General features: G+C 42.1%; 1 protein-coding gene across 8 annotated transcripts in view; it reads right to left on the bottom strand.

The window, feature by feature from the left end:
* Positions 1-22,109, bottom strand: part of LOC105683436 (calponin homology domain-containing protein DDB_G0272472-like) — a 121,214-nt gene that overhangs the window by 34,217 nt on the left and 64,888 nt on the right. For all 8 annotated transcript variants that reach the window (XM_048660113.1, XM_048660112.1, XM_048660114.1 and 5 more), the window contains one exon: positions 9,117-9,209. In XM_048660113.1, coding sequence (XP_048516070.1) covers positions 9,117-9,209 — 93 coding nt within the window. The remainder of the gene's footprint in view (positions 1-9,116; positions 9,210-22,109) is intronic.

A 22,109-nucleotide genomic window follows, 5' to 3' on the forward strand; every position in this document is an offset into this window, starting at 1 on the left:
TAAAGTGAGCGTATGTACACGTGTACATATGGCATGGTATGCGGCGGTTGGAGTACGGTGTTAATTACCCTAGTTTGGCGGTGAATTCGAGGCACGGAAGAGTCGTTTGAAATTATCAAATAATTTCACAGGGTTTACCGTACACTGCAAACTATATAGTTGTAACGTACACGTTGTACGTATAGCTGTACACGGTAAGGTCGGCAGTGAAAAGTGGAGACCGCCGAAACTAGACAGCAAATTATATGGTGGTAAATGAAGGTTGGGCGCTGAATAAACAGGACAGGTCGCTTCTTGGCATTAAATAAAATTAGTGGCCGAGGGTTGGATTACAATAGATTTAAGTGGCTCTTGCCGTGCAGCAAGTTTATACTCCAACTTTCAAAACGACTGCAGACGTACAAACCCGGAGTGGAAGGAACTGTTCGAGAAGTGGTCCAAGATTTGTTTCTCTCTTTTTTCGGTTTTTTTTCCAATCGTATGAATAACGATGATTATAAATAATATTCGACATTAAGGACGAATATATTCGACAAAATGTATACTTTCCCGGTACGTGGTCGTTGCCTCGTTGAAAATTCAAATAACTGACGAGCGACAAACACACAAATGCAAACAAACGTTATGTCAGAGTAAGAGTGCGGAAAACCAATCGAATGAGAGCCAATAGAGGCTCAAGTAGCAGTGAATAATGTATACGGGTTTGGTAAAAAATCAACAAATTCAAAAGCGACCGAACTCTCCTCTACGCCCCCCCCCCTTCCCCCCCCCCCCCCCCCCGCATCCCCTGCCCCATCCGTCGTCCGTTTTACCCGCTGGTGAGTTCAATGGTACGTCAATTTCCATTAATTAATTCTCTGCAGTTTACTGATCGGTACAAAAATATCCCTTGTACGTACGTATACAATTATATAAATGTATATAACTAATACTTACTCTTTCGTTTCTGTCAACGCGTTTGAAAGAAAAGTTTTTCTAATAAATTAAACGACAAATTATACCTTCGGCAAATTCAGTTTGCAGAATTGAATATATTGCGCGGATATTGCGTACATATAACTATATCGGTTTCTCCTTTTTCTTGAGGGTATCGAAAGTTAGAATTTGTTTTTTTTGATATCAGGTTTTTGGTGGTTTTTTTTTTTTTTTTTTCGTATTTCTGTATTTGTAAAGAGTTTGCTGCGTAGGTGGCTATACAAAGTTACGCTTCAAAATCGTACCATTCAATCATTTCCCTTCCATAGGTATACCGCATTTATTTTCCTCGTAAAAACACACAAAAATGGAAAAAAAAGCGAGAAAAAAAGATAGGAAAAAAAAACTAAAAAAAATCGAGAGCGGAGAAGACCCGGGAATAGCGAATACGGCGTACGGTGTGGGCGCGCTCGACTCCCGACTCGTATCGTTGTGCTTCATCCACATCAAAGCGGGCATTATATTTTCACAGTCGTGGAGTTTTACCGTAAAATCTGAAATCTGTTTGTGCAATCCAGACATACGGCGGCCACCCCACATTTTTTTTTTTTCTCTTTCCCCCCCCCCTTTTTTTTTTACGTACCTGAATCTCCTACCAATGCATCGCACATGTTCGTACGATCTGCTAGCAGGCAATGCTCTCTCAGAGTTCAGAAGACTTCAACCGAAAAATTTACTCCGCGAAACTCGAATTTCACAGGGAACGATATCGAGGTAACATCAAAGCATACTCCTAGCGATATCTTTAATTTCGCGTTATTTTTCAATCACGTCAAATGTGACCGAATCGTCGATTCAAAGATTTCGTAACCATAGAGATTTTGATTGAATCGTTAACACGTGTAACGTGTACTTTGTGCGAAGTACAGGTCAGACATGTTTCTGTCAGTCCGCATCGATGGTTGTAAGCCAAAGTTGAAATTCATGAATCGTTATCAACCACATCTGTAACTATAGAAGTCTAACGTCACGAGCACAGGGGTTTGATATTCCAGTCGCTTTGATCGTGTCCGACCCTATCGGCGACTCTTACTACTGCGGATCGTCGCTGCGTGCGACGCGAATCGACGCCGTTGAGTTTCGTTGAATTTCCCACCTGATTATAAAACATAAGAACGGTGGGAATATTTCAAGATTAGCGTAGCATCGTGAAATTGGCTTTCCAGATGCTGCGTTTCTATGCTTAATGAGGGAACACGACGTCCGTAGCTACCCTCACGGTATACGACGCGACGTATGCACGTGTACAAGGGGGGATATGCGGTGATTAAAGGTACGCGACAGTGGTCTCGGAAATTAACACGCAAATCGACTATCCATTGTGAGGAAGTACGGCCCTCGGATTCCTGATCATAATGAGATTCCAACCGCTACCAATCACCGCTTATTTAAGCCCCCGCGGCTGGAGACCTGCGGCAGATTTTTACCCGCTACCGTTCCGAAGCTTTTCCTTCTCTTCTTTTTTCTTCAACTTCCTTCTTTTTTTTTATTCGAACCCTACTTTGAATTACAGAAAAAACATCAATCATAAAGCTCTCTTTTACGTCCTCTCTCTTTCTCCCCCTCTCTGTCTCTCTCTCTCTATTCTTTTATCGTAATTCATTGATGAAAAGTTTATTAATCAGATTCGAATGTACTTGTGAAAAATTGTAAGCTATACTCAGACGTACATTTTCCACGGCTTTAGGGATACAGAAATTTTTCTATTCATTTTTTCTTCGTCCGATTTCTCTTTTTTCGTTCGTTGTGCGAGCAGACACACACCTCTTCTATTCACTCGAGGGATGATGATGATAATCTCTCTTACGCGTCCAGGCCGAAAACAGCGTGCAAGCCACCGGCTGTAGCGAATACCTATAATCTTGGTATAGTGCACCATCGTATAGCGTGAATCGCCGCGTATAGGTAGAGGTGTAACGTATAGTCCGTTCCGTAAGCTCATAAAGCTTCATATGTGGGATTACCGAACGAATTAATTGATAATTGATTAACTACGGGATATACGATCGTCGATTCATAGCTCATGATTTCACACGGTTCGGGGGGCGAGAAGGTCGTAACCCGCAATTTTTTGCCACCATAAATTTAACTAAATACTGCTTTTGAAATGTCCCTTTTTTCTACCTTATTTCCGAGGGTTACGATCTTCCGACAGCGTCCTCGTTCTGTCAGTGGTTCACCGCGTCCGATTCTCAACCTTCGATATTCCGCGCGTTCGAAGAAAACATTTGAAATACTGGGACAAAGCTTTTTTCCGCAATCGGAATAAGCTGTGCTCTCCAGATTTGGACGAATCGTATGGAATTGATCCGGAATAGCGCTTGTGGTATCAGAGGGAAAGGGAGAATCGGTTGCTCCGTGAAAGTTTATATCATGAATGACAATTCCCATCCGAGCTATCTCAATGACAGGATCAAAGGTAATTCACTAAATTCAATAGCAGATTCTCCGTTGTAATCCAAAGGGGAGGAAGGAGTCTTCACCCTCCCCCTCCCCCCCTCCCCCCCCCCGCCACCGATGTCGCTGGGTTACAGGCAACGCACTACATCCCATCCATCGAATACCACAACCATGCACAGCAATCAGCTACCATTTCGGTAACGGCTATACCTACTCGAAATTTCCACCATAACTCCGATTCACCTCTGATATCCCCCTTTACGTTCAATTATACACCGAATTCAGACACTGCCCCTACTCTTTATTCCGATAAATTTTTTTTTTTTTCTCCTCCCATAACGTCGCAACTCTCAGATATTTTTATTTCACGATATTCTAGAATTGCATAGAACAACGAACAAAACGAATAAATAAGGGAAAGGAAAAAGCTGCAACGACGTGACTCGTAGGTAGGCGTACGTGATATTTTGAAAATCATTTTTTCAAGTTTCGAATATCGAGCGTATCGTACGTTGAGTTTGAGAAATCGTTTTCCATCGACTGATTGGCAGGATAGGAAGCGTACTTAGAACCGGTAACTTGTCTGATGGGTGGGTTATAGGCCAGCTCCGAACTACCTCCAGTTTGAGGGGTGGAATCTACTTTCCTTTTTTTTTTTTTTTCTTTTCTGCTGGCGCGGAGTGGAATGAGAATGATATTGAAATTGGCAATATCGTCACTCCCTGCGCGATTTCAAACTCAACGCAACGGTTTTGGTTTTCGTTTATACACGCGCTGCGTCGACTCTTCGCATACCTCCGCTCCGCGATCGACTAACTCGCTTTTCATGGAGAATATGCGCCGAGGATATTTCTCAAGACTACGGGGCTGGAAAATTTTCCCCATCTATGCCGCACGTACATACACCATTTATTCACTATACCGTACATAGGTATACCTATATACATATGCCGTTACGAAGACGCCCTTTTCCCGCCGCAGGAAGTGAGACTACTAAATGGGAGGAGGAGGGGGGGGGGGGGGGGGGGGGGGGCGAGAGAAGAAAAAAGTGGAAAGCTCGAACGGAAAAAGGGAGAAATAACGACAAATAAAATAAGTAATGATAATAAACGAACGAAAATTAAGAAGTAGCCGAGCAGTTGCCGGTCTGGGGCGGATGCCTCGTGGCGAGAGGAAGAGGCGAGACGAGAAATTCAAACTTAATTACAAATGGAAGCTGCTGCTGCTGCTGTTGCTGTACCGCAAAGCGATTTCAGACTGGTGGGATGTATACGAGATTAACACGGAAAATTGTCCCGATTGAAAGATCTTTGTAACGTTAAAGGAGTCGGAAGAAAGTTTGGAAAAGTGAGAGGGAGTTTTTTTTTTCTCTCTCTCTTTAGAATATCGTATACAAACGAGCCTAGAATCAAAACTTTGCCCTTATCCTAATCAACGAGTTTTACGATAATCTCGTCCCTTTTGATTACCATCGCCATACAATAAATGAATAACTGCAATTAGTGGAGACGCACCGTAATCGAGCATGAAAATTTGATCGATTCATTATTATCGGTGACGAAGACGACGGTTGTGCGGAGATTTTCTTCAAAACGATAATAATTTAGTCTTGAGAAATGACATATTCATTAATAGAATTTTGTTGGTTTTCTGAATACGATATAGTTACGTACGCATGGCTGAATTCAAGAGTATATAAAGTAACGCGACGTACACTCGCCAAGATTAATTTGAATATTTGGGTTAATTTATTTCCGACTGAAGCCTGCTGCATTTTTTTGCACCTAATTTATAGTAATAACAAACTTTGACCGCAGCCAACAACAACAATTTTGTTAGCCAGGAATTGTAATTTTATGCAATTATATGCGTAATACGTTTATGTTTATCGAGTGCAGTGCAACATGGCGGCAAGGAGAGGGGTGGACCGAGGGAGCGGGAGAAGGAGAGAAAGCTCGTTTCTACGGTTTAACGGAGAGCTGCTCGTCTGTTTATAATTCTCCACTCCCTGCCCGCGCGTTTCACCCCATCGTGTTTACATTAATAATATCGCGATGATCATTCCGATGGCGATGATTGTGATAACAGTGGTAGTAATGATCGTCATTGTTATTATTGTTATCATTATCAAAATACCTTACACGTGCAGAGATGAGCGACGCGACTGCGGCGCGGGGACTGCACAATACGTGTTATAATTAATTGGTAGTGAAGTTCTCGTTTGGTTTTTGAATTCGGTTCACGCCGTACAACGATTTCGCATTTGCAGCTAATAATTTCGTTAGGTACCCAGCTTTGTGTAAGCGCAGCGTATCGGTTGATCCGCGGAAATGAAGTGATACACTTATTTAGAGGACGAAGGGAATAAAAGTACAAGGTTTTACGGTCGCAGAAATCGTAAAAAATCTTCTTGAGAAAAATCTTTACAGAACTTACTTATTTTCTTTTGTTTGGGTTTACGGTGGCCGCGATTCGGATCGGTCCAAAGTTATAAAACAACCCCTCTCGCGGTTGAAAAATATCAGAGTGGGTTTCGGTATAATAACGACGTCATTCTGTAATTTGATAGAAAAAAAAGGGAACGGAAAAAAAGAAGAAGGAAAAAATCGACCACCGAAAGTAATTGAAACCGGTAAAACAAAAAAAACCTTTCTCATTCTAGAACTTACCGCGAGTCCTTCGAGGGATTATAACCCGGGCGAAGTTGCGGTATGTGAAGTAAGCCTTTATGCTTAATTTTGAATCAAGAAACCGAAGGGGTGAGAACCGCGAAACTGCAGCACTTGACTATAGTACTCTCGCCTTTATTAAACTGTTTCGAACCCTTCTAACCCTGTATAAACTCCGTAGCAAAAATTCCAATTTGAGACTCAATTTTCACTCCTAAAAAAAAAAAACCGATGAGCCGAAGACGACGTGAAAAACGTAATCGCAACACGTTCAAAAACAAATGTGAGGAGCGAGAAACTTTCCCTAGAATCTGATTTCCTTTTTTCCTATCCCTGGTTCACCATTTTTTTTTGCGTCGACTAATTATACGAAATTCGAAATTTTTTCATGGAACGGTGACACGTGCGGTATTTATCCGATTGGGGTAGGAGATTAATCAGGGTAATTAGCGTTACCGGAACTTCCCATCAGGTAGCTTGTGCCTGATTAAAACCACCGCTCGGTATCTCTACCTCGTTAATTTGTCAGCTCTGCGGAGAGGCAGCTTTTCTAAAGTACTACCACATAAGGGAGATACAGGAAAACCGCTTCCAGGGATGATGTGTGTTACGGTATAAAACGACACCATCCTGCGGTTAATCTCAAGTTTCTCAAAAACGCATGATACTACTCGGTAGGGTGATTCGGAATATTCGCATTCGTATTACCCTGATTATTTCACGCGATCGTCAGATTTTTGAAAACTATTCGAAATTTCTATTCGCGTTTTCTCGTTTTTTCACGAGCCCTTGGTATATTGTCTCGTCGTTTCAAAAATCGGGCATGCTTGAAGCTCTTTGGAAAACGACGAAAATTACGTACGCGACACGCATTCTTGCGCAGATTATTCAAACGTGCGAGACATTTTTTATTTATTTATTTATCTTTTTTCCCCCACCCTTGCCAAGTTGGAATATAGTACGGATATAAAATTGCGCGATATCTTCTCCTCTTATTCGAAGAGGGTTCATTTTTGACGATTTGTTTTATGTTTTATTGTTTTTCGTTTTTTTTTCTTTTTCGTCAGTTTTTATTCTTCTTACTTTTAGGATGTTGCCTTATACGGCCCACTTGTACGTAAAGTTTGGGTCACCTACGACACCCTATTTTGTCCCGTCAATAACTCGGTGATCTTTATTGGTCCACGTAAGCCGGGCGACGCAAATAGGTCCACAAAATAACAAAGCTAGCATTTTTGTTTTTCATTCTTTTTTTTTTTCTTTTCGTTCCCACCTTTCCTTATTTCACGACAAGGGAAGGGCCATCCACCCACTATTCTCACGTAGTTCTTTCGCGAGGTAAAGTCGGTCGGTTGGTTGTGGATCTCACTTTTATTCAAGATTTAAAGGCTTAGAGGCCAGCGGAATATTGTTACGGTTACGGTTACGGTTACGACTTTCGAGTCCTTATAACGCGCGCCACACCCACTTCAGGAATTCTATATTATTATTAGAAACATGAGAAACAAAATTAATTACAAAAACCTCTGACGAGTTAAAAACCAACCTCGAGTTAATAACAACCTATAGTCCATACGTAAAACTATCATATCCACGGAATTTCAACCTTCTTTCATTATCTTCGATTTCGCAGTGCGGCGTGTACGACGTATAGGGGTAGGAATGAAAAAAAAAAAAAAATGGTAGAAAGAAAAAAAAATGTTCGCCAGACAGCGAGAAAATGATATCGTTCCAGATGTATAGCTGACAGCAAAGAAAGAGAGAAGAGCTTCCCAATTATCCATCTGTGTGGATTGAAATATTGAATTTCAAAACTAAATCCGAAGAGGATGAATGGAGCCGGTTCTTTTCAACGTTAACGTTTCAATTCCATCGTACACGTAGACGCGGTTACCCGATGTTCCATATCCTTTTATTTCGTGCAGGTGATTCGCAAATGAGTTCGCGTAATCGAAGGAAGCTGCGGTTGCTGAAGAGACAGGAAAGTTCGAAAGAGCTGGACTCGTATCAAAGACGAGTATAGAGAGAGGAAAATCTGTGTCGGAGTTAAAATTTCATAGGGCTTCATCCAAGCTATATCGTACTTATGCAGTCGAAGTTGAGACCGTGCAGGTAAGAGGTCGGTGAACTTCTTTCGATGCTGAAACAACTGCAGCGACTCGCAACCTCTGCGCGACGTTTATCCTACACTCGTATATAGGTATATAATAATAAAAGATAAAGGAAGACACGAGGAACGTATTACGTTACGCGTGTGTACCGTATACTTATAGATACCATAATCGTACAGTTGCAGAGCTGAGCTTCTAAGTAGGGTGTACCACGTTTCACAGTTGATCCTGTTACTCAAATGCAGGAGAGACGGGGAAGAGTAGCTTCTCTACCTCTTTCTTAACATTTTTTTTCTTCATTCTTTTTATCCTGGTTTCTTTTTTCTTTCTTTTTTTTTTCACCAAAGCTTATAATACGTAAGCTTTCGAAGACGAGAAGGAGGCTAAGTAGACGAACCCTTATTAGATTTCGAAGCCCGAGGTGGCGAGAGACTGATTATTACACGTTTTACTTTATGATTTCGATTATCGGATTAAGAGAAACGAAAAAAAAAAAAATAATAATAATACGAAAGAAAATAGAACCGGAACTGCAAGTTGTAAGCTCAGAGCTTAGACCGTTTTCTTCTCGGTTACATAATTTGGTCATCGGACTGACGTGAGAAAGAAGAACTTTAACCGTATAATAATCGTAACGTTGAACTAGTTTGCTTCGCAGATTACTTTTTTTCTCACTTCTGAAGTGAGTAAAATTGGTACGTTTGTCGAAGGGCGTCTTCGCAGTTTGTAAGACATGAAAAGTGAATCTTTGTGGACGGGCGTTGCTCTGCGGATGTGGTTAAAGTGCCTTCGGAATATTGTGCGTCAATGCGAGGAACCTTATCCCGTCGCCGTGTCGCCTATTTCGCGCGACGATGTTTCGTTTTCTGCGTTTGACAGCAAATGTCGGCGTCCGCACGTGTGCGAAAAAAAAAAAAAAAAATGAAAAAAAATGAAGTAATAGAAAATTTATTGCGCTTACCGACATCCTGGGAACCGCCCCAAGTACCGAGTTGAGCCTGTCTTGCCAACCTGGATAAGGCGTCGACGTAGGCTCGAGACGCCGCGGCGGCACCTGAAAATTAATTCAGAAAAATTATTAACAATTAAATGAAATAACAATTACATTCAATCTCCATATGGAAGGGACGAATCGGATTCCAAGTATTTTAAGATTATCTCCGGTCGTTGAGTCCAGTTTCCATTTATGCAGTTTATCGTTATTATTTTTTAATTTTTCATAATTAGTCTCATCGGTCCATACCAGGTGAGGAAAGTTTTCAACAATCTAAAAAGCGGTATTTTAACCGAATGAAATTTCATCTTTTCTCCCTCCGTCAGAATTTCAGCTGCGAAATAACACGAGACTAAACCTACATCGTACGTTTTTCGATTTAATACCATCGGGAAAATTTTCCAAGCCGTATAAATATGGCGTAAATAGTTATAGAAATTTGACGCTGTGAGTACGGAGTTTAGTGGGATAGGATATCGGATACGAAATACTATATCCTCTTGTCTACGTCGGGATAAGCGCGTCAAAAAAGAAAGCGACAACATGAGAACGGAAGAAAAGAAGAAAATAAGTGCGGAATCTTTTCGTTGGCCTCTCCTAGAACTCGCTCAGTGCGAAAGTATACCTATGTCTGCATCGCGCGTCAAAAATCTCTTGGAAAATTCGAGATCACGGGAACATTTCATTTTCCAGATACAGCGATTGCGGAGGTATGACACTCTTCGGATGAGATAAAAACTTTTTTTCACCGGAACATTCCGGATGGAACAACTATTATACTCGAAATAACAAGAACAATTACTTTTCTTAATCTAAGTTTAATTGGTCGTTCTAAATTAGAAATTAAACTTTTTTTCTTCGCTCGGAGATAATTTTTCTTTCTAATTTCTCTTGCACTCCACGAATTTTCTGGCTGTCTCATTTAATTTCGGTTAAAAGAAAAACGAAAGATAAAAAACCAGAACACTGCAGCTCATCGATGAAATACATTTTTATTCTCTCCATCCTCCGTTTGTATAGGATTTCACGTGTGACGTAAGTAATTTACTTTAAAGAGTTAGATGCGATGAGAAAAAAAAAGTTTTCCAACAGTAGCAGTTTCCAATTAGCAGTTGAAAATCAATCAAGATTACACTGTACGAGCGAGTTGGTACCAGCGGCTTTCGAAAAAAGAATAAAAAAAAGAAAATTGTGTGAAAAAAAGCTTGTACCAGAGAAATTTTTTTATGGGGGGGCAGGAGGGAGCTAGGGGGGGGGGGGGGGAATTTCATTTTAACGGTACAGAGTGATTCCTTGAAAAAATAGTGCATACTTTTTGGGTGTAGGTTATGGTATGTGCCTCTCGCGAGATGTAGGTGTGTGTATGGGAAAACGGCAACGGCAGCGTTCCTTAACTTTACTTTTGCGAGTTGGTTTTCCTGCCGAAAATGCCTTGCGGAGAAGACAAAAGGTAAGCATTAGTAGAGCACTCCAGTGGAATACTAATACCGAACACCCTGCACCCAACGAAGAAGAGGGCTTCTTAAGCCCCGCTTAAGACTTTCTTCAGACACGGAAGACCCTCGGCTATGAGAAACACCTTCGTCCGAGTCGTCAAGATTGGGAACTCGTATTTCCAGCTGTTGTAAAACCGGTGACTTTAATTTTTGTATTTCCAATCGGGCGAGACGCGTGCACGGGGTTCGTTTCGTTCTCTGTCGAACGAAAAACATATCGGGGGTTGAGAGTAACGGTGGGAATAATTTTTCCAGGGGATGGACGTAAAACTTTCCTGCCCAAACGCGGGCTGAATTTGCCCGTAAGTGACTCGGCGAATTTCGCGGATGTACGGATACGACGCAGATACACCTTATTCGCGGTAATTCGAAGTTGAGCAGGTACGTTTCTCGGTTTAATTCCAACTTACCTTGTTGACAAAGAGGCTGTCGCTTTTCACAGCGCTAATTGTTATTACCACTTGTTAGTAATCGCGTTACCGGTTGCTTCTCCCGTACTTCCATTCACCCTGCTACCGGTTTACTTTCCTTCATTTTCTTCCAGCTGCAGCGGAGAATAGGAGGGATAAAGAGCGAGCGAGAAACCACCCCCGTTGTCACGTTCTTTGTCAAATTCATCGTCGAACACTTTATCAAAGTCTAACGTTAAATTACCCCGAGACTTCTATTTAATGCACACTTCTGCACAATGCAGTGACTATAATTAAACAAACAACTTTTAAAAGTAACGAACAAAAGTGAGGAAAACGAAAAAAAAAAAAAAAACAAATAATGCTTCCCTCCCCCCTCTGCCGTCCGCAAATTTCATTTCACCATTTCTTACAGCGTTGACTTTTCCATTCGAAATTCAATCTGGACGCGGTTCGCTATGTATATAATCTCACGGTATACACTTTGAGTCGTAGAGCGGAGATTGAAGCACGTAAAGAAAGAAAAAAAAAAAAAAAAAAATACACATATATCCCCGTCTATTGGTATGGGTTGGAAAACTTTGATAGGCTGGCTTGAAAATCACGAAAGCGATTTTCCATAGAGGTTCTGAAAACTGTTACGGAAATTTTTTTCTCTACTGATTTTGGAAACCCCTATAATATACGTTAAATATATACCTATATTGGGGGTAATGGGGAGGGGGGAGAGAGGGAGAGAGGGAGGGAGTGCCGCGAGACGGAGGAAATTATGTACATCATTTTTTCGACCCAAACTCCAAGGCCACTTGACGTTCTCAACCCCCCGTACATGTTTTTTATTTTGCACCCTCCATCGATCCGCGTGTGGAATGCGAATCGACATGGTTGATATGGTTGGATGTAAGTATACGCGGACTCTTTCGTAAAATCGGTGTACAATCGGGAGAATCTATCTTCATTTTTTATTTTTTCAAACAGATCATCCTTCACTCTGTCAACTTATGTTTTGTCGTATGAAATTCACAAAGCGATGAGCACCAGTAGCTGCAATTGCAGTAGCATCGGCAGCGAGGGTGATAGAAATTCGAAAAAATTCGCTTCGCATTAGCCGACTGCTGGCTGATGCAAGCCAACGTTTTATTCCACGCAATACGTTCCAATGTAGGGAAAATTGGCTTCTTGACACGACGGAAAACCACCACCACCACCGTGACACCCTTCTGCCGCTTCTCAAATAGAGAAGTGAAAATGGTACGGTTACCACCCCTTGCAACAGCTGAAATCTCCCAGCTAGCAATGCGTTACCGCGCGATTCAACGCGTCGTTGCAACCGGGTGAAAAATAAAGAAAAAAGAATGAGAGAAAAATAAACGGAGGGAAAAAGAACGAAGGAAAAGTAGAGAATGAAGCAGAAAAAAGAAGATCTAAGTATAGAAACGACTGCGCGAAAAATGTGTTGCCGTTTCTGAACGAGTTTATATTGGATTTGGAGCGAGGTGATTTTTTTATTTTTACTCTTTCCGGACGAACACGTGGACAAAAGGGAGTATCCTCGTTGAAATATAAGAATGAAAATGTTTTCCAAACGAAAATCGATTCGAGGATAATTGTAGCGTTAGAAAAAAACTGAAAACCTTTCCATTTTGGACTCGAAATCTGAAATCTGGATCTTTAAATTTTTCGAAACCGTTTTACGTCGACTCGGTATAATCGAAATTTGAAACTTTACATTTCCAGTATCGCGTAGAAAATTGATACGAAGCTAAATCTACCGTACCGTTATAGGTATACGTAGGTACGTACGTGTTCACCGAAGAATTTCATCAGAGTTTCGGGCGATATGTAAAATCCACACGCTACGATTCCCAGGATTGGTCACGCGCTATATATCAAGTCATTTATTGAAACGAGGCGACAATTTCAATAGCAAACAAAGGGAGCATCTCCCATACACATCGGCTCGGTGTTTGTGGCGAGAAAATACGAGGAATGAAATTGGATTGGATAACTGTAAGAGCTGCTGCAGGTCTAATCAATCGGAAGGGTGGGTTTGGAAAATTTGTGGGAAAACCGCGAAAAAAGGAGATTTCCGATCTTTCCCGAGCTTTCTTTTTTCCTTTTTTTTTCTGTTTTTTCGTTTATTCTACTTTTACAAGCGAATAAACACGTTTACATAACGTGTATAAATAAAACGAATTATTCGCACCCCCTAGAATACACCCCCATCGATCGTTGTTCGGAATCATAAAGTAACGTTAAAGGGCAGTACGAGTTTTTCTTCGGAACGGTATATCGCGTATATTTCAGACATTCTTATGATTTATCGCGTCACTTTCCGTTTCGTTATATCTTTCACGTGTAACGTCGTTTCATTTTACAACGAAACCGAACGTAACGACAAATAATAAGTAGATATAAACGTTGTATCGGGGTTGTAAAAAAGAAAAATAGTACACAGGTAGTATATGTATACGGAGGTAGAAAAATCTGAAAAAGTATTTTCGCCCCTGTTTTCTGTTCTTTTTATCATACATCCAGATAACCGGAGGTGAGATACAGACGAGCGAAAGAAAAAGACAAATAAGAGAGCAAGCAGTTTGTGTGTAAAAAAAAAAAAAAAAAAAAAAAAAAGAGAAAAATCAAAAATTCAAAAAAAGTAAACGAGTCAATCCGATCGGAAAACATTGTCATCATTTCTGGCGTAACGGAAAGGGGGGTATACACGTCACGATATGTAGATCGAAAAATATCCGGCTAGCTTTATATTCCTATATAAAATTGACGCAGTGGATGTACGGGGGTGGTACGAGGTAAAATACCGGCTAACCGTCGCTTCCCGTTGCACCGTAGTTATTCAACTGTATTTTGTATGGATTGGGTAGTACCAGTTCGTATATTTGCTAAACAGCAGTGGATCAATCAAAATTGCGAATAATCCCATTGCGAACACGAGTTCACGTACGCAGTTAGCAAATCGAAAGTTCTACGAATTATTCAATGGGGGATAACGAGCGGATTCTATTTTTTTACTCCGTTCGCTCCGCTTTTTTTTTGTTTTTTTTGTTTTTCTCTCTATTTTGTTGCAATCATTTGTCGAGGGATCGTGTATGACGCGATCGATTACGAGAAGAGTCAAAATAATTAGGGGGTTCGTTTTCTCGAAGACGCTTTTCCCCGGGGTTTCTCGGGAGTTTTCCACCACTCCCGTTCTCCCTTTTCATTTCACTTACACGAGTATACCTATGCGTATCGCGCACGCATAATATTGTAAAGCAAGAATGGGTGTTGCGCTACATCCGAGTAACAAGGTACGAGGCCTATTAAGCCATCCAAAACTTAAGTTAATCCCCTCTCGCTTCGCCCTATACGACTGTTCAAACTTTCCAACCCTTTTGCCTAATTAACTCTGGACTATAAATCAGATTTATGTCAGCCTTATTCGACACACCTTAGGTACCTCTTCCCCCTACACCTTGTACCCACTCGCTCGCCCACTTTTGTTGTTCGGTGTTTGATGCTCTTGGCGTACGCACAAATAGCGAACGTAACGTACTTTGCGGCATGTATTTCCGTTACCTCTTGAATTTAGGGTGTAGTTTTGGCAAATCGAGTTACGCGAACGCTCAGATCTTACGTTGGTGCTATTAGCGCGGCGGTTCCTCGGTAAATGCGCCCTCAAATTTTTACCCATTCAAGACTCTCTTAGGAATTCAAAGAGACGTAATTAAAAATTTCACGTTACTCTCTCTTCGCTGAAAGGTACGAAGCAATTATTTGAACAACGAAGGTATACGCTGCAGGTAGGCATGAATTTTTCAAAAAAGTGACAATATTTTATCCTAGAAAAAAACGCCCGAGTAACAATCGGGTAAGTTGGAATTATGGACGGACTTTAAACACCGGCGATATCGGGACGGTTTGTGAAACGGCCCCTCGGCGTTGGCGGTATTTTCAATGAGGATGCTAACTGCTGGCTTTTCGTCGCTCACCCCCACAGTTTCGAACAACGGGAACGTGCGCGCCATTATTGAAGCGAGCACATACGGTCACTAACGGGCACGAACGAGAAATAAAAAAAAAAAAAAGAAAAAATAGAGAGAGAGATTTGTTGAATTTTCACTATGAATTTCAGGATTGATACGCTCGTAGTTTCCAGCTAACGCCGTGGCGTGGTACAAGGGAAGCAGCGGGTAGAATTTTAAGCTACTTCGTTCGAATAGCGAAAAAGAGAGAGAAAGAGAGAGAGAGAGAGAAAGGAGACCCCGGTGAAATAACAATTTATTTTATTTTATTTTCATTTGTTCTTTTCGCTTTTTCCTTGCTCCTTTTCGCACAAAGACCGAACCGCTCGCAGCTCCCCAACGAATTAAGTTCTCTCCTGGGTCGCTTATCGCCCGGGACAATTGTGCGGCCTAGTGGACCTAAAACAAAGTCTGTAATCGCCCTGCTTCGCCTGGGCTCTTCTTTCCCTCGCTCGTTCTGCACCTATATCCTATTTCTCCCTTACTCTCTTCTCTTTTTTTTTTTAGTTTTATTTTTGCTTTCTCTCACCCCCTCCGACCACCCGACAACGACGAGGCGTGACTTGGGACGTTCATTCTTGAGCGTCAATTTTCGAGTTACCCGCAAAAAAGGAAGAGAAAGAAAAAAAAGAAAAAACCATCAAACCGCAACGCCGTAATGAATTGAAAAGGAGCAAAAACTCAATCGAATGATGGTTTTTGTCAAACCAAAGGAATTTTACAAGGGCAAGATTTAAGTGAAAAGTTTTCGAACTCGTCGTGTTTATATTTTAATTAGGTTGTATAGGGATGGAAATATAATGGTCATTAATTATACGGATGAATCGTTGGAAAAATGTCGGAAAGAGTATTATGAAAATGTACGAACGAATCGAGGGGAGAGAAAAAACAAAAAAAAAAAAAAAATTAAAGAACTATCTGGGACGTGATTCATTTTTACACCCTTATTTCTTATCCTTATCGTTATTGTTATCGCGGGAAATTGCGTCATTATATTTTTCATCTTCGCCAAGGGTTGAGAACTTGTGGAACATTTCACAGAGGGATCAGAAGCGGCGGCAATCGGCACCCTGAATTTCGCTAATTACCCTCGTCATCAGACACCGCAGGGTAATTAGACGCAGGTGCTCGCAAGATGCGATCCTTTCGAAGGCAGATTAGACGTCAAGACAAGGACCCGGAAGGTCTTGACTTTCGGCGATGACGACTAGAGTCAAACACGAAAACTCGAAAGAAGTTTTTCTTCGGAACCGACAACGAACGAAATTGAAATCCAGAATACGATTTCGCGCGACACACGCGGCTGTACACATCGTACAGATACATACACCTATGGATATGAAGAAGATTTCGAGTCTCTGAATTCAACACGCGTTTCCCGTAGCACCAACCTCTAGATTTAATTAAGGTTCACCCGATATCCTCTATCGCCCTCGCCGCATCGTCCTATACCGCTAAGTAAAGCCAATCCGAAACAAAGGAGTAGTTGTAACCACGTATATAGATACCTACCTTCTCTCCGCAGAAGTCGTAAGCTTAAGAGAAGGAAGAACGCGCTTTGGGTCTTCGGGAGACGGATCTATACGCCTGCGTTTCGTCTAATTGTAGATCTATCTCATTGTCAGGATTCGGTCGAACCGACCGTTGTACGCATGTAGAACCTGAGGTGGCATAAAGGGTAGCCATATCGTAAAGCCCTTAAGCAAAACAGATTTCTATGGGTAATGGTTGGAGCGATGGTTCTTTGTACCGAAAATAGTAACAGTTTCGTATCAATCCTCGATGAAATTGGAAGGTGTTACGGAGGTGATGATCAACGAATCTGCACGAACGCGTAACGAGCAGAAATAAATTGTGCAAATTGAATAAAAAAAAACACAGACCGCAGTGATTTCGCCGACGATGAGCCAAATTTCCCACGTCGTTAATAAAATCCAAATATAGCGGGGTGGGTACGGCGGAATCCCGAAGCCATAAATAAACCTACTTCGAAGCCTTACGTTGTAAATTAACGGTAAAATTGTGTCAAACTGTACGGATGTTTTTGAAGCGAATATATTTAACGTTCAAAAATAGCTCAGGTACAACCTGCCTTATCCGTAGGTGACTTTCACAGCAGGTGAATCGGAACGAATGTTGGGACGGGACGTATGTTTGAACTTGTAATTCCGGAATGCAACCGTCTTCCGAATACCATAGAAATGGAAACAGAGACAGGTAGTTTGCTTGGAGTTACCTCGCTGCGATACGTGATACGTACGCTATTCTATAAGTTCCTTATGTCAGGTTAAGGTTGGGTCGGTGTAGTACCGCTTTACCTTCTAGCATCCCGAAGGAGTAACGTACGTAACTATATTTATATAGCAATATATGTATGTATATATATGCGTACACACACCCGATACAAGATGCACACAGCACAGCAGGTAGGTATAGAGTTCAAGACGAAATTCAGTCTACACCAACAGTGCAGTAGTTGGACGTGTCAAATTCAGAGAACTCTCAACGTGCTTCCAGTTATATCGCGTTTCAAGTTCATTTACATACAAACCGAAGATCTCGACTCCGGTGAAGTTGGGTGCGCGTCAAAGATGAGTAGAAAAAATAAAAGAAGGAAAAGGAAAATTGAAGGGGGTCTACGGCCGGGTCTGTTGCCATTTTTTATTTATTTTTTATCCTCGGAAGTATAATCTTGTTTTTTTTTTTTTTTTTCGTTTTTTTATCTTTTGCGTTCGGAAGGAGGGTTGACTTTGTCTATTTTTTACGAATAGTTCGAAGACACTCGGAAGAAGTGGGGTCGAATGAGAATAGTTGTATAGACTGTCGGCTCTCACGGTTTCGTTAATATTGTAGAAATAGTGGATGGTCTGTTTCCTCGGTATACCGAATCGGCCAAACTTTTGTTATACGTTACACGGGGTCTATAAAAAGTGAGGGAAAGAAGGGAAGGTAAGGAAAAAAAGAAATACACATCGGTCGCAGGGTTGGGTAGAGGTATATTAGCACTCCGGATGATCGCTTGTGTTTCCGAATCACTTTCCCGGCGAAGAAGTCTTCGTTTCTCGTCGTCGCGTCGAGTTCCGTACCGTCGCTTCGCGGAGGATATCTTCCACGAGTACGGCGGTAGTAGTAGTGGTAGTAGCAGCGGCAGCAGTAGTAGTAGTATCTGCTATAACTTAACTTGGAGTCAACTTTTTCGATCTAAGGAAATTGCCGGTGCCATTAGGCTAGGTAAAAGGAGCAAAAGAGGGGTGTCCCTTAACCCCCGAGCAATATCATCGTGTCGTTCGCGTCCCTTCCCTCTTTTAACCATCCCCTGTAGGTGCACGCCCTTAAACTCTTCTCATCCTAACTCGGACCCAAGGCCGTCGTTCCACCGAAATCACTTCAACCTGCAGCTACACGGCTCCACGTTCTTCCCGAGGTTACAATCGACGCTTTTTTCCACACCCCGTACCCTTCTCTCCGTTAGTTTTCCTAGTTTCGCTGTCGAATTTTTCACCTACATTATGCATACGCTTGCTCATACCCCATGTTTCAATTTAACCGAGCCCTTTCCCTATCTCCGAACGATCTTGAATATTCTCCCGGTAAAGCACTCGGGGTATCGTCTGCGGCATCCGCCGCCCGTGCCTATAATAACAATAACAGTAACGATAATAACAATAATAATAACACAATGATAATAACGAGAGTAATCCCCGGGGCAATTACGGTGTAAGAGTCACATGACGTCTTTGGTAAATGTTCTAGGGTCGAAGGCGCGCGGGCAGCAGTTGACATTCTCCGGTTGGAGGATCCCCTCGTCGTCGCGAAGAGAGAGAGGGCGGAGGAAGATATGGACAGATAGTTCTCCGAGAGCCTTAATAAGAGCTACCTACCAAGTGTCGACGACGCTGAATATCTTAGATTATATTATAGCACGAGTCCGGAAGCGACAAGTTGTACGGACGTGTGTATTAACATTCGCCGGAGGCGTCATCTGTTACTACTCAAAAATCCATCATCCATCAATTTCGAGAAGCTCGCCAAGAACCCCGGAAAGCATCGATCCAATCTGTTGCCGTAAGACAATCCAGTCCACTCTCGGATGCTCGAAAAGTTGTTATTTATGTATAAGTTTGCCAAGCAAAAAGTAGGAAAGAAAAGAAGAGAAAAACACCAAAAAAAGAAATCGAAACTCGAGGGACCAGTTCGCAGATACTTTTCCTTAATTCCCTTTTCTCTTTTAATTCTTCTTTTTGTAGCCGAAGGTGGTAAGGGGCAATTGGTATGCATGTGTGTACTCGGTATGTCCCGTGTTCGACTGTGCATTGTGACGCGGTGGTGGTGGTGGTGGTGGTGGTGGGAAGCGTCCGGAATATCTGCGTACGGTATAAACGTCCCTAAACGAGGGGCCATCAACCCTAATGTGGCCATTCTCTGCAGAGGGGATATTCAAGAGTACGAAATAACTGGCTTACCCCGTGACTACCTTCGATATTAGGAAACTGTACCCGGTTATACATGCGTAATAGGTATTCGCGTATTCGGAGAGCGCTGGATGCGAAAGTTGGTAAAAATGATCGGAATAGCGAATAAACACCGCGATGACGACAAAGGTCAGCGATGATCAAACCAGTTGGCAGAATTGCTATTCCATTTTCAATTACGATAGATTCGAAATATCGCTATTCGAAATCATTTTTTTTTCACTCTAATATCCGTCAAAATGTTTTATTTCGAAATTTCAATCCATTGCCGCGAACATTTGTGGGGGAAAAAATACTTGAAATCATATTTTTCGAGAGACGATAATTTTTCGGTTTCCCTCCCTTCGAGTGCGAGGGGTACCTACCGATGGTCTCGACGAGCGAAAAGGTATGTAGTTTCGGGTGTTTTTTTTTCTTCTGCTTTTTTTCTTCTTTTTTTCCGTTCGAAACGACGCGGAGTACGTTAATCATCCGGTGGAGTATTTCGTTACAATTTTCCGCTCATAGGGTTCAAATAATACGCCGGAGGCTTTTTGACTTTCAGACTGTATAGTTACACTAAATTCGCCCCTCATGGTAATCGCAGACTGTAAACCACATGGGACGCTACCACGTGTCAATGCATCGTTACTGCGTACTACCAACGTAATTGGTGTCGGGGTAATTTTATTAGGATGTTATTCAAACGATCATACCGGGTAAAATACGGTAGTTATTTATACGGTGTAAAAATCAACTGCGCTCCTAAAGGGGCAAAATGAATATATTCTACGCGCATTTGCGCTTTTTTTCTCTCTCTCTCTCTATCTCCCTCTCTCCCTCGCGTCTCGCGTGTTTGTCTCTGAAACAATTACCGATACCTTCACCTCCCATAAGTTATTATTACTCCTAATTAAAGGTCGCTAATTGTGAGAAATAAATACGAACATTTTTCTCCCGCTAATTGAAAGGATCCGCCAGAAGGGCCGAACCGATACTGTTACGGAATGGCGAGATACTTTACACCTCGTATATCACCTATAATTCCGTTGCAGTATCTTACAAAGCTGCACGCAATCTAGCGTGTGCATTTCAGGCTCAAGGTGTATCGTCTAGCGCCTTATGCAGGGCTGATAAAGCTGGGTAACAAAGCAGAATTTCATATTACCTAGGTGTATCCGTAAGGCTTCGTAGCTAACCAACAACTCTATACATACCTAGGACACACCTACGTAATACACAGGTGTTACCGGTATGGTTAACAATTGAGGGTAATCGTAAGCTTGGTTAGCGATACCGTAAAAGTACCGCGGAAATAAGCACGCTCATTGTTGCGGCTATTTTAATTTCAGCACACGCGATATCTGCTGTTCCTTTCGTCGCTCAATTCCAGTGTTTCGCCCTCTGAAACTTTCACGCCATTTTTCCCTAGGTAAATATCGCCACCGCTCTTGCTCCCCGAATCCTGAATTTGGAAGAATAATTTTTTTCAGGCTCTTGGACGAGGACATTTTCGAGGGGATGTGTTTTAGAAAAAAAGTTAAAAATTAATAGTTTTAATTACGTAACAAGAGATGGTACATAATGTAGCTATACGTACAGGCATAGATATAGACGGGCGTAGAATATCAAATGGCGTTTACCAATTTGGTCGAAACGTCGGGTAACTGCGGGGTTCGTGGAAACCTGGTGAGGAGCAAGAGAACGGGAGTACATACCCTTATGTACGTCTGTATGTAACATTGTCGGCGAGTGGGCCTAGAAACTGGGGAATCCGGGAACCCCGATGCAGACCAGCGACAAACAAGAAAAGGGGGGTAATTCAGTCTTGCTCAGCATTTCACCATCGGACTCACCGAATTCTGCGGACTACTACAGACCGCCCTTCCTCTCCTCTTTTCTAATCAACCGGCCACAGACGGCTGCACCCTACCGACTCACCATTCGCATCGTTCCGCCGCTGCAAACCGCATACGCGTACACCCGGCGATTCCGCGCCCGACGTATCGGCGAATTGTCGATAAGCGACGATATTTGTTGACAACGTCGATCGGACCGTGTAACAACGAACGATCGAAGTCTTTGCGAAAACAAAAAAAATAAATAAATGAATAAAAACAAGAAACCGGAAGAAAATCATTTTCCATCATCTTCTCGATCTTCGGTTGACGCGAAACGTCTCGTATTCCATTATTGTTAGATCCAATGAGAGAGAATAGAACGATCGGTGCGTGAGCGTACGCGGGGGTATGATATGGTCCGCGGAATTTCACCCTTGCGGATGACGTATCGTGTAAGCGGCGTTGTTTACGTATTGAAGATGATATGGTGGACGGGGTTGCTTGATTTAGTGATAATTTCCGGAGGCGGGAACCAGCCCGAACACATACCCAATTAAGTGGTGAGATCGAGCGTGTACATAGGTGGGTGATTAACGGAGCAAATCGATCGAAGAACGGGTGAGAATTTCGGTGAAAAACTGAGCGTGTTCGACCAGATGTAGTACGATCGCTTCGCAAATACCTAACGTGGACTTGACGAACAACGGCGGATGGAACAATTGCTGACTGCAATTTCGAGT

Source organism: Athalia rosae, chromosome 1 (assembly GCF_917208135.1).
Source record: "Athalia rosae chromosome 1, iyAthRosa1.1, whole genome shotgun sequence".
In the NCBI taxonomy this organism is placed as follows: Eukaryota; Metazoa; Arthropoda; class Insecta; order Hymenoptera; family Athaliidae; genus Athalia; species Athalia rosae.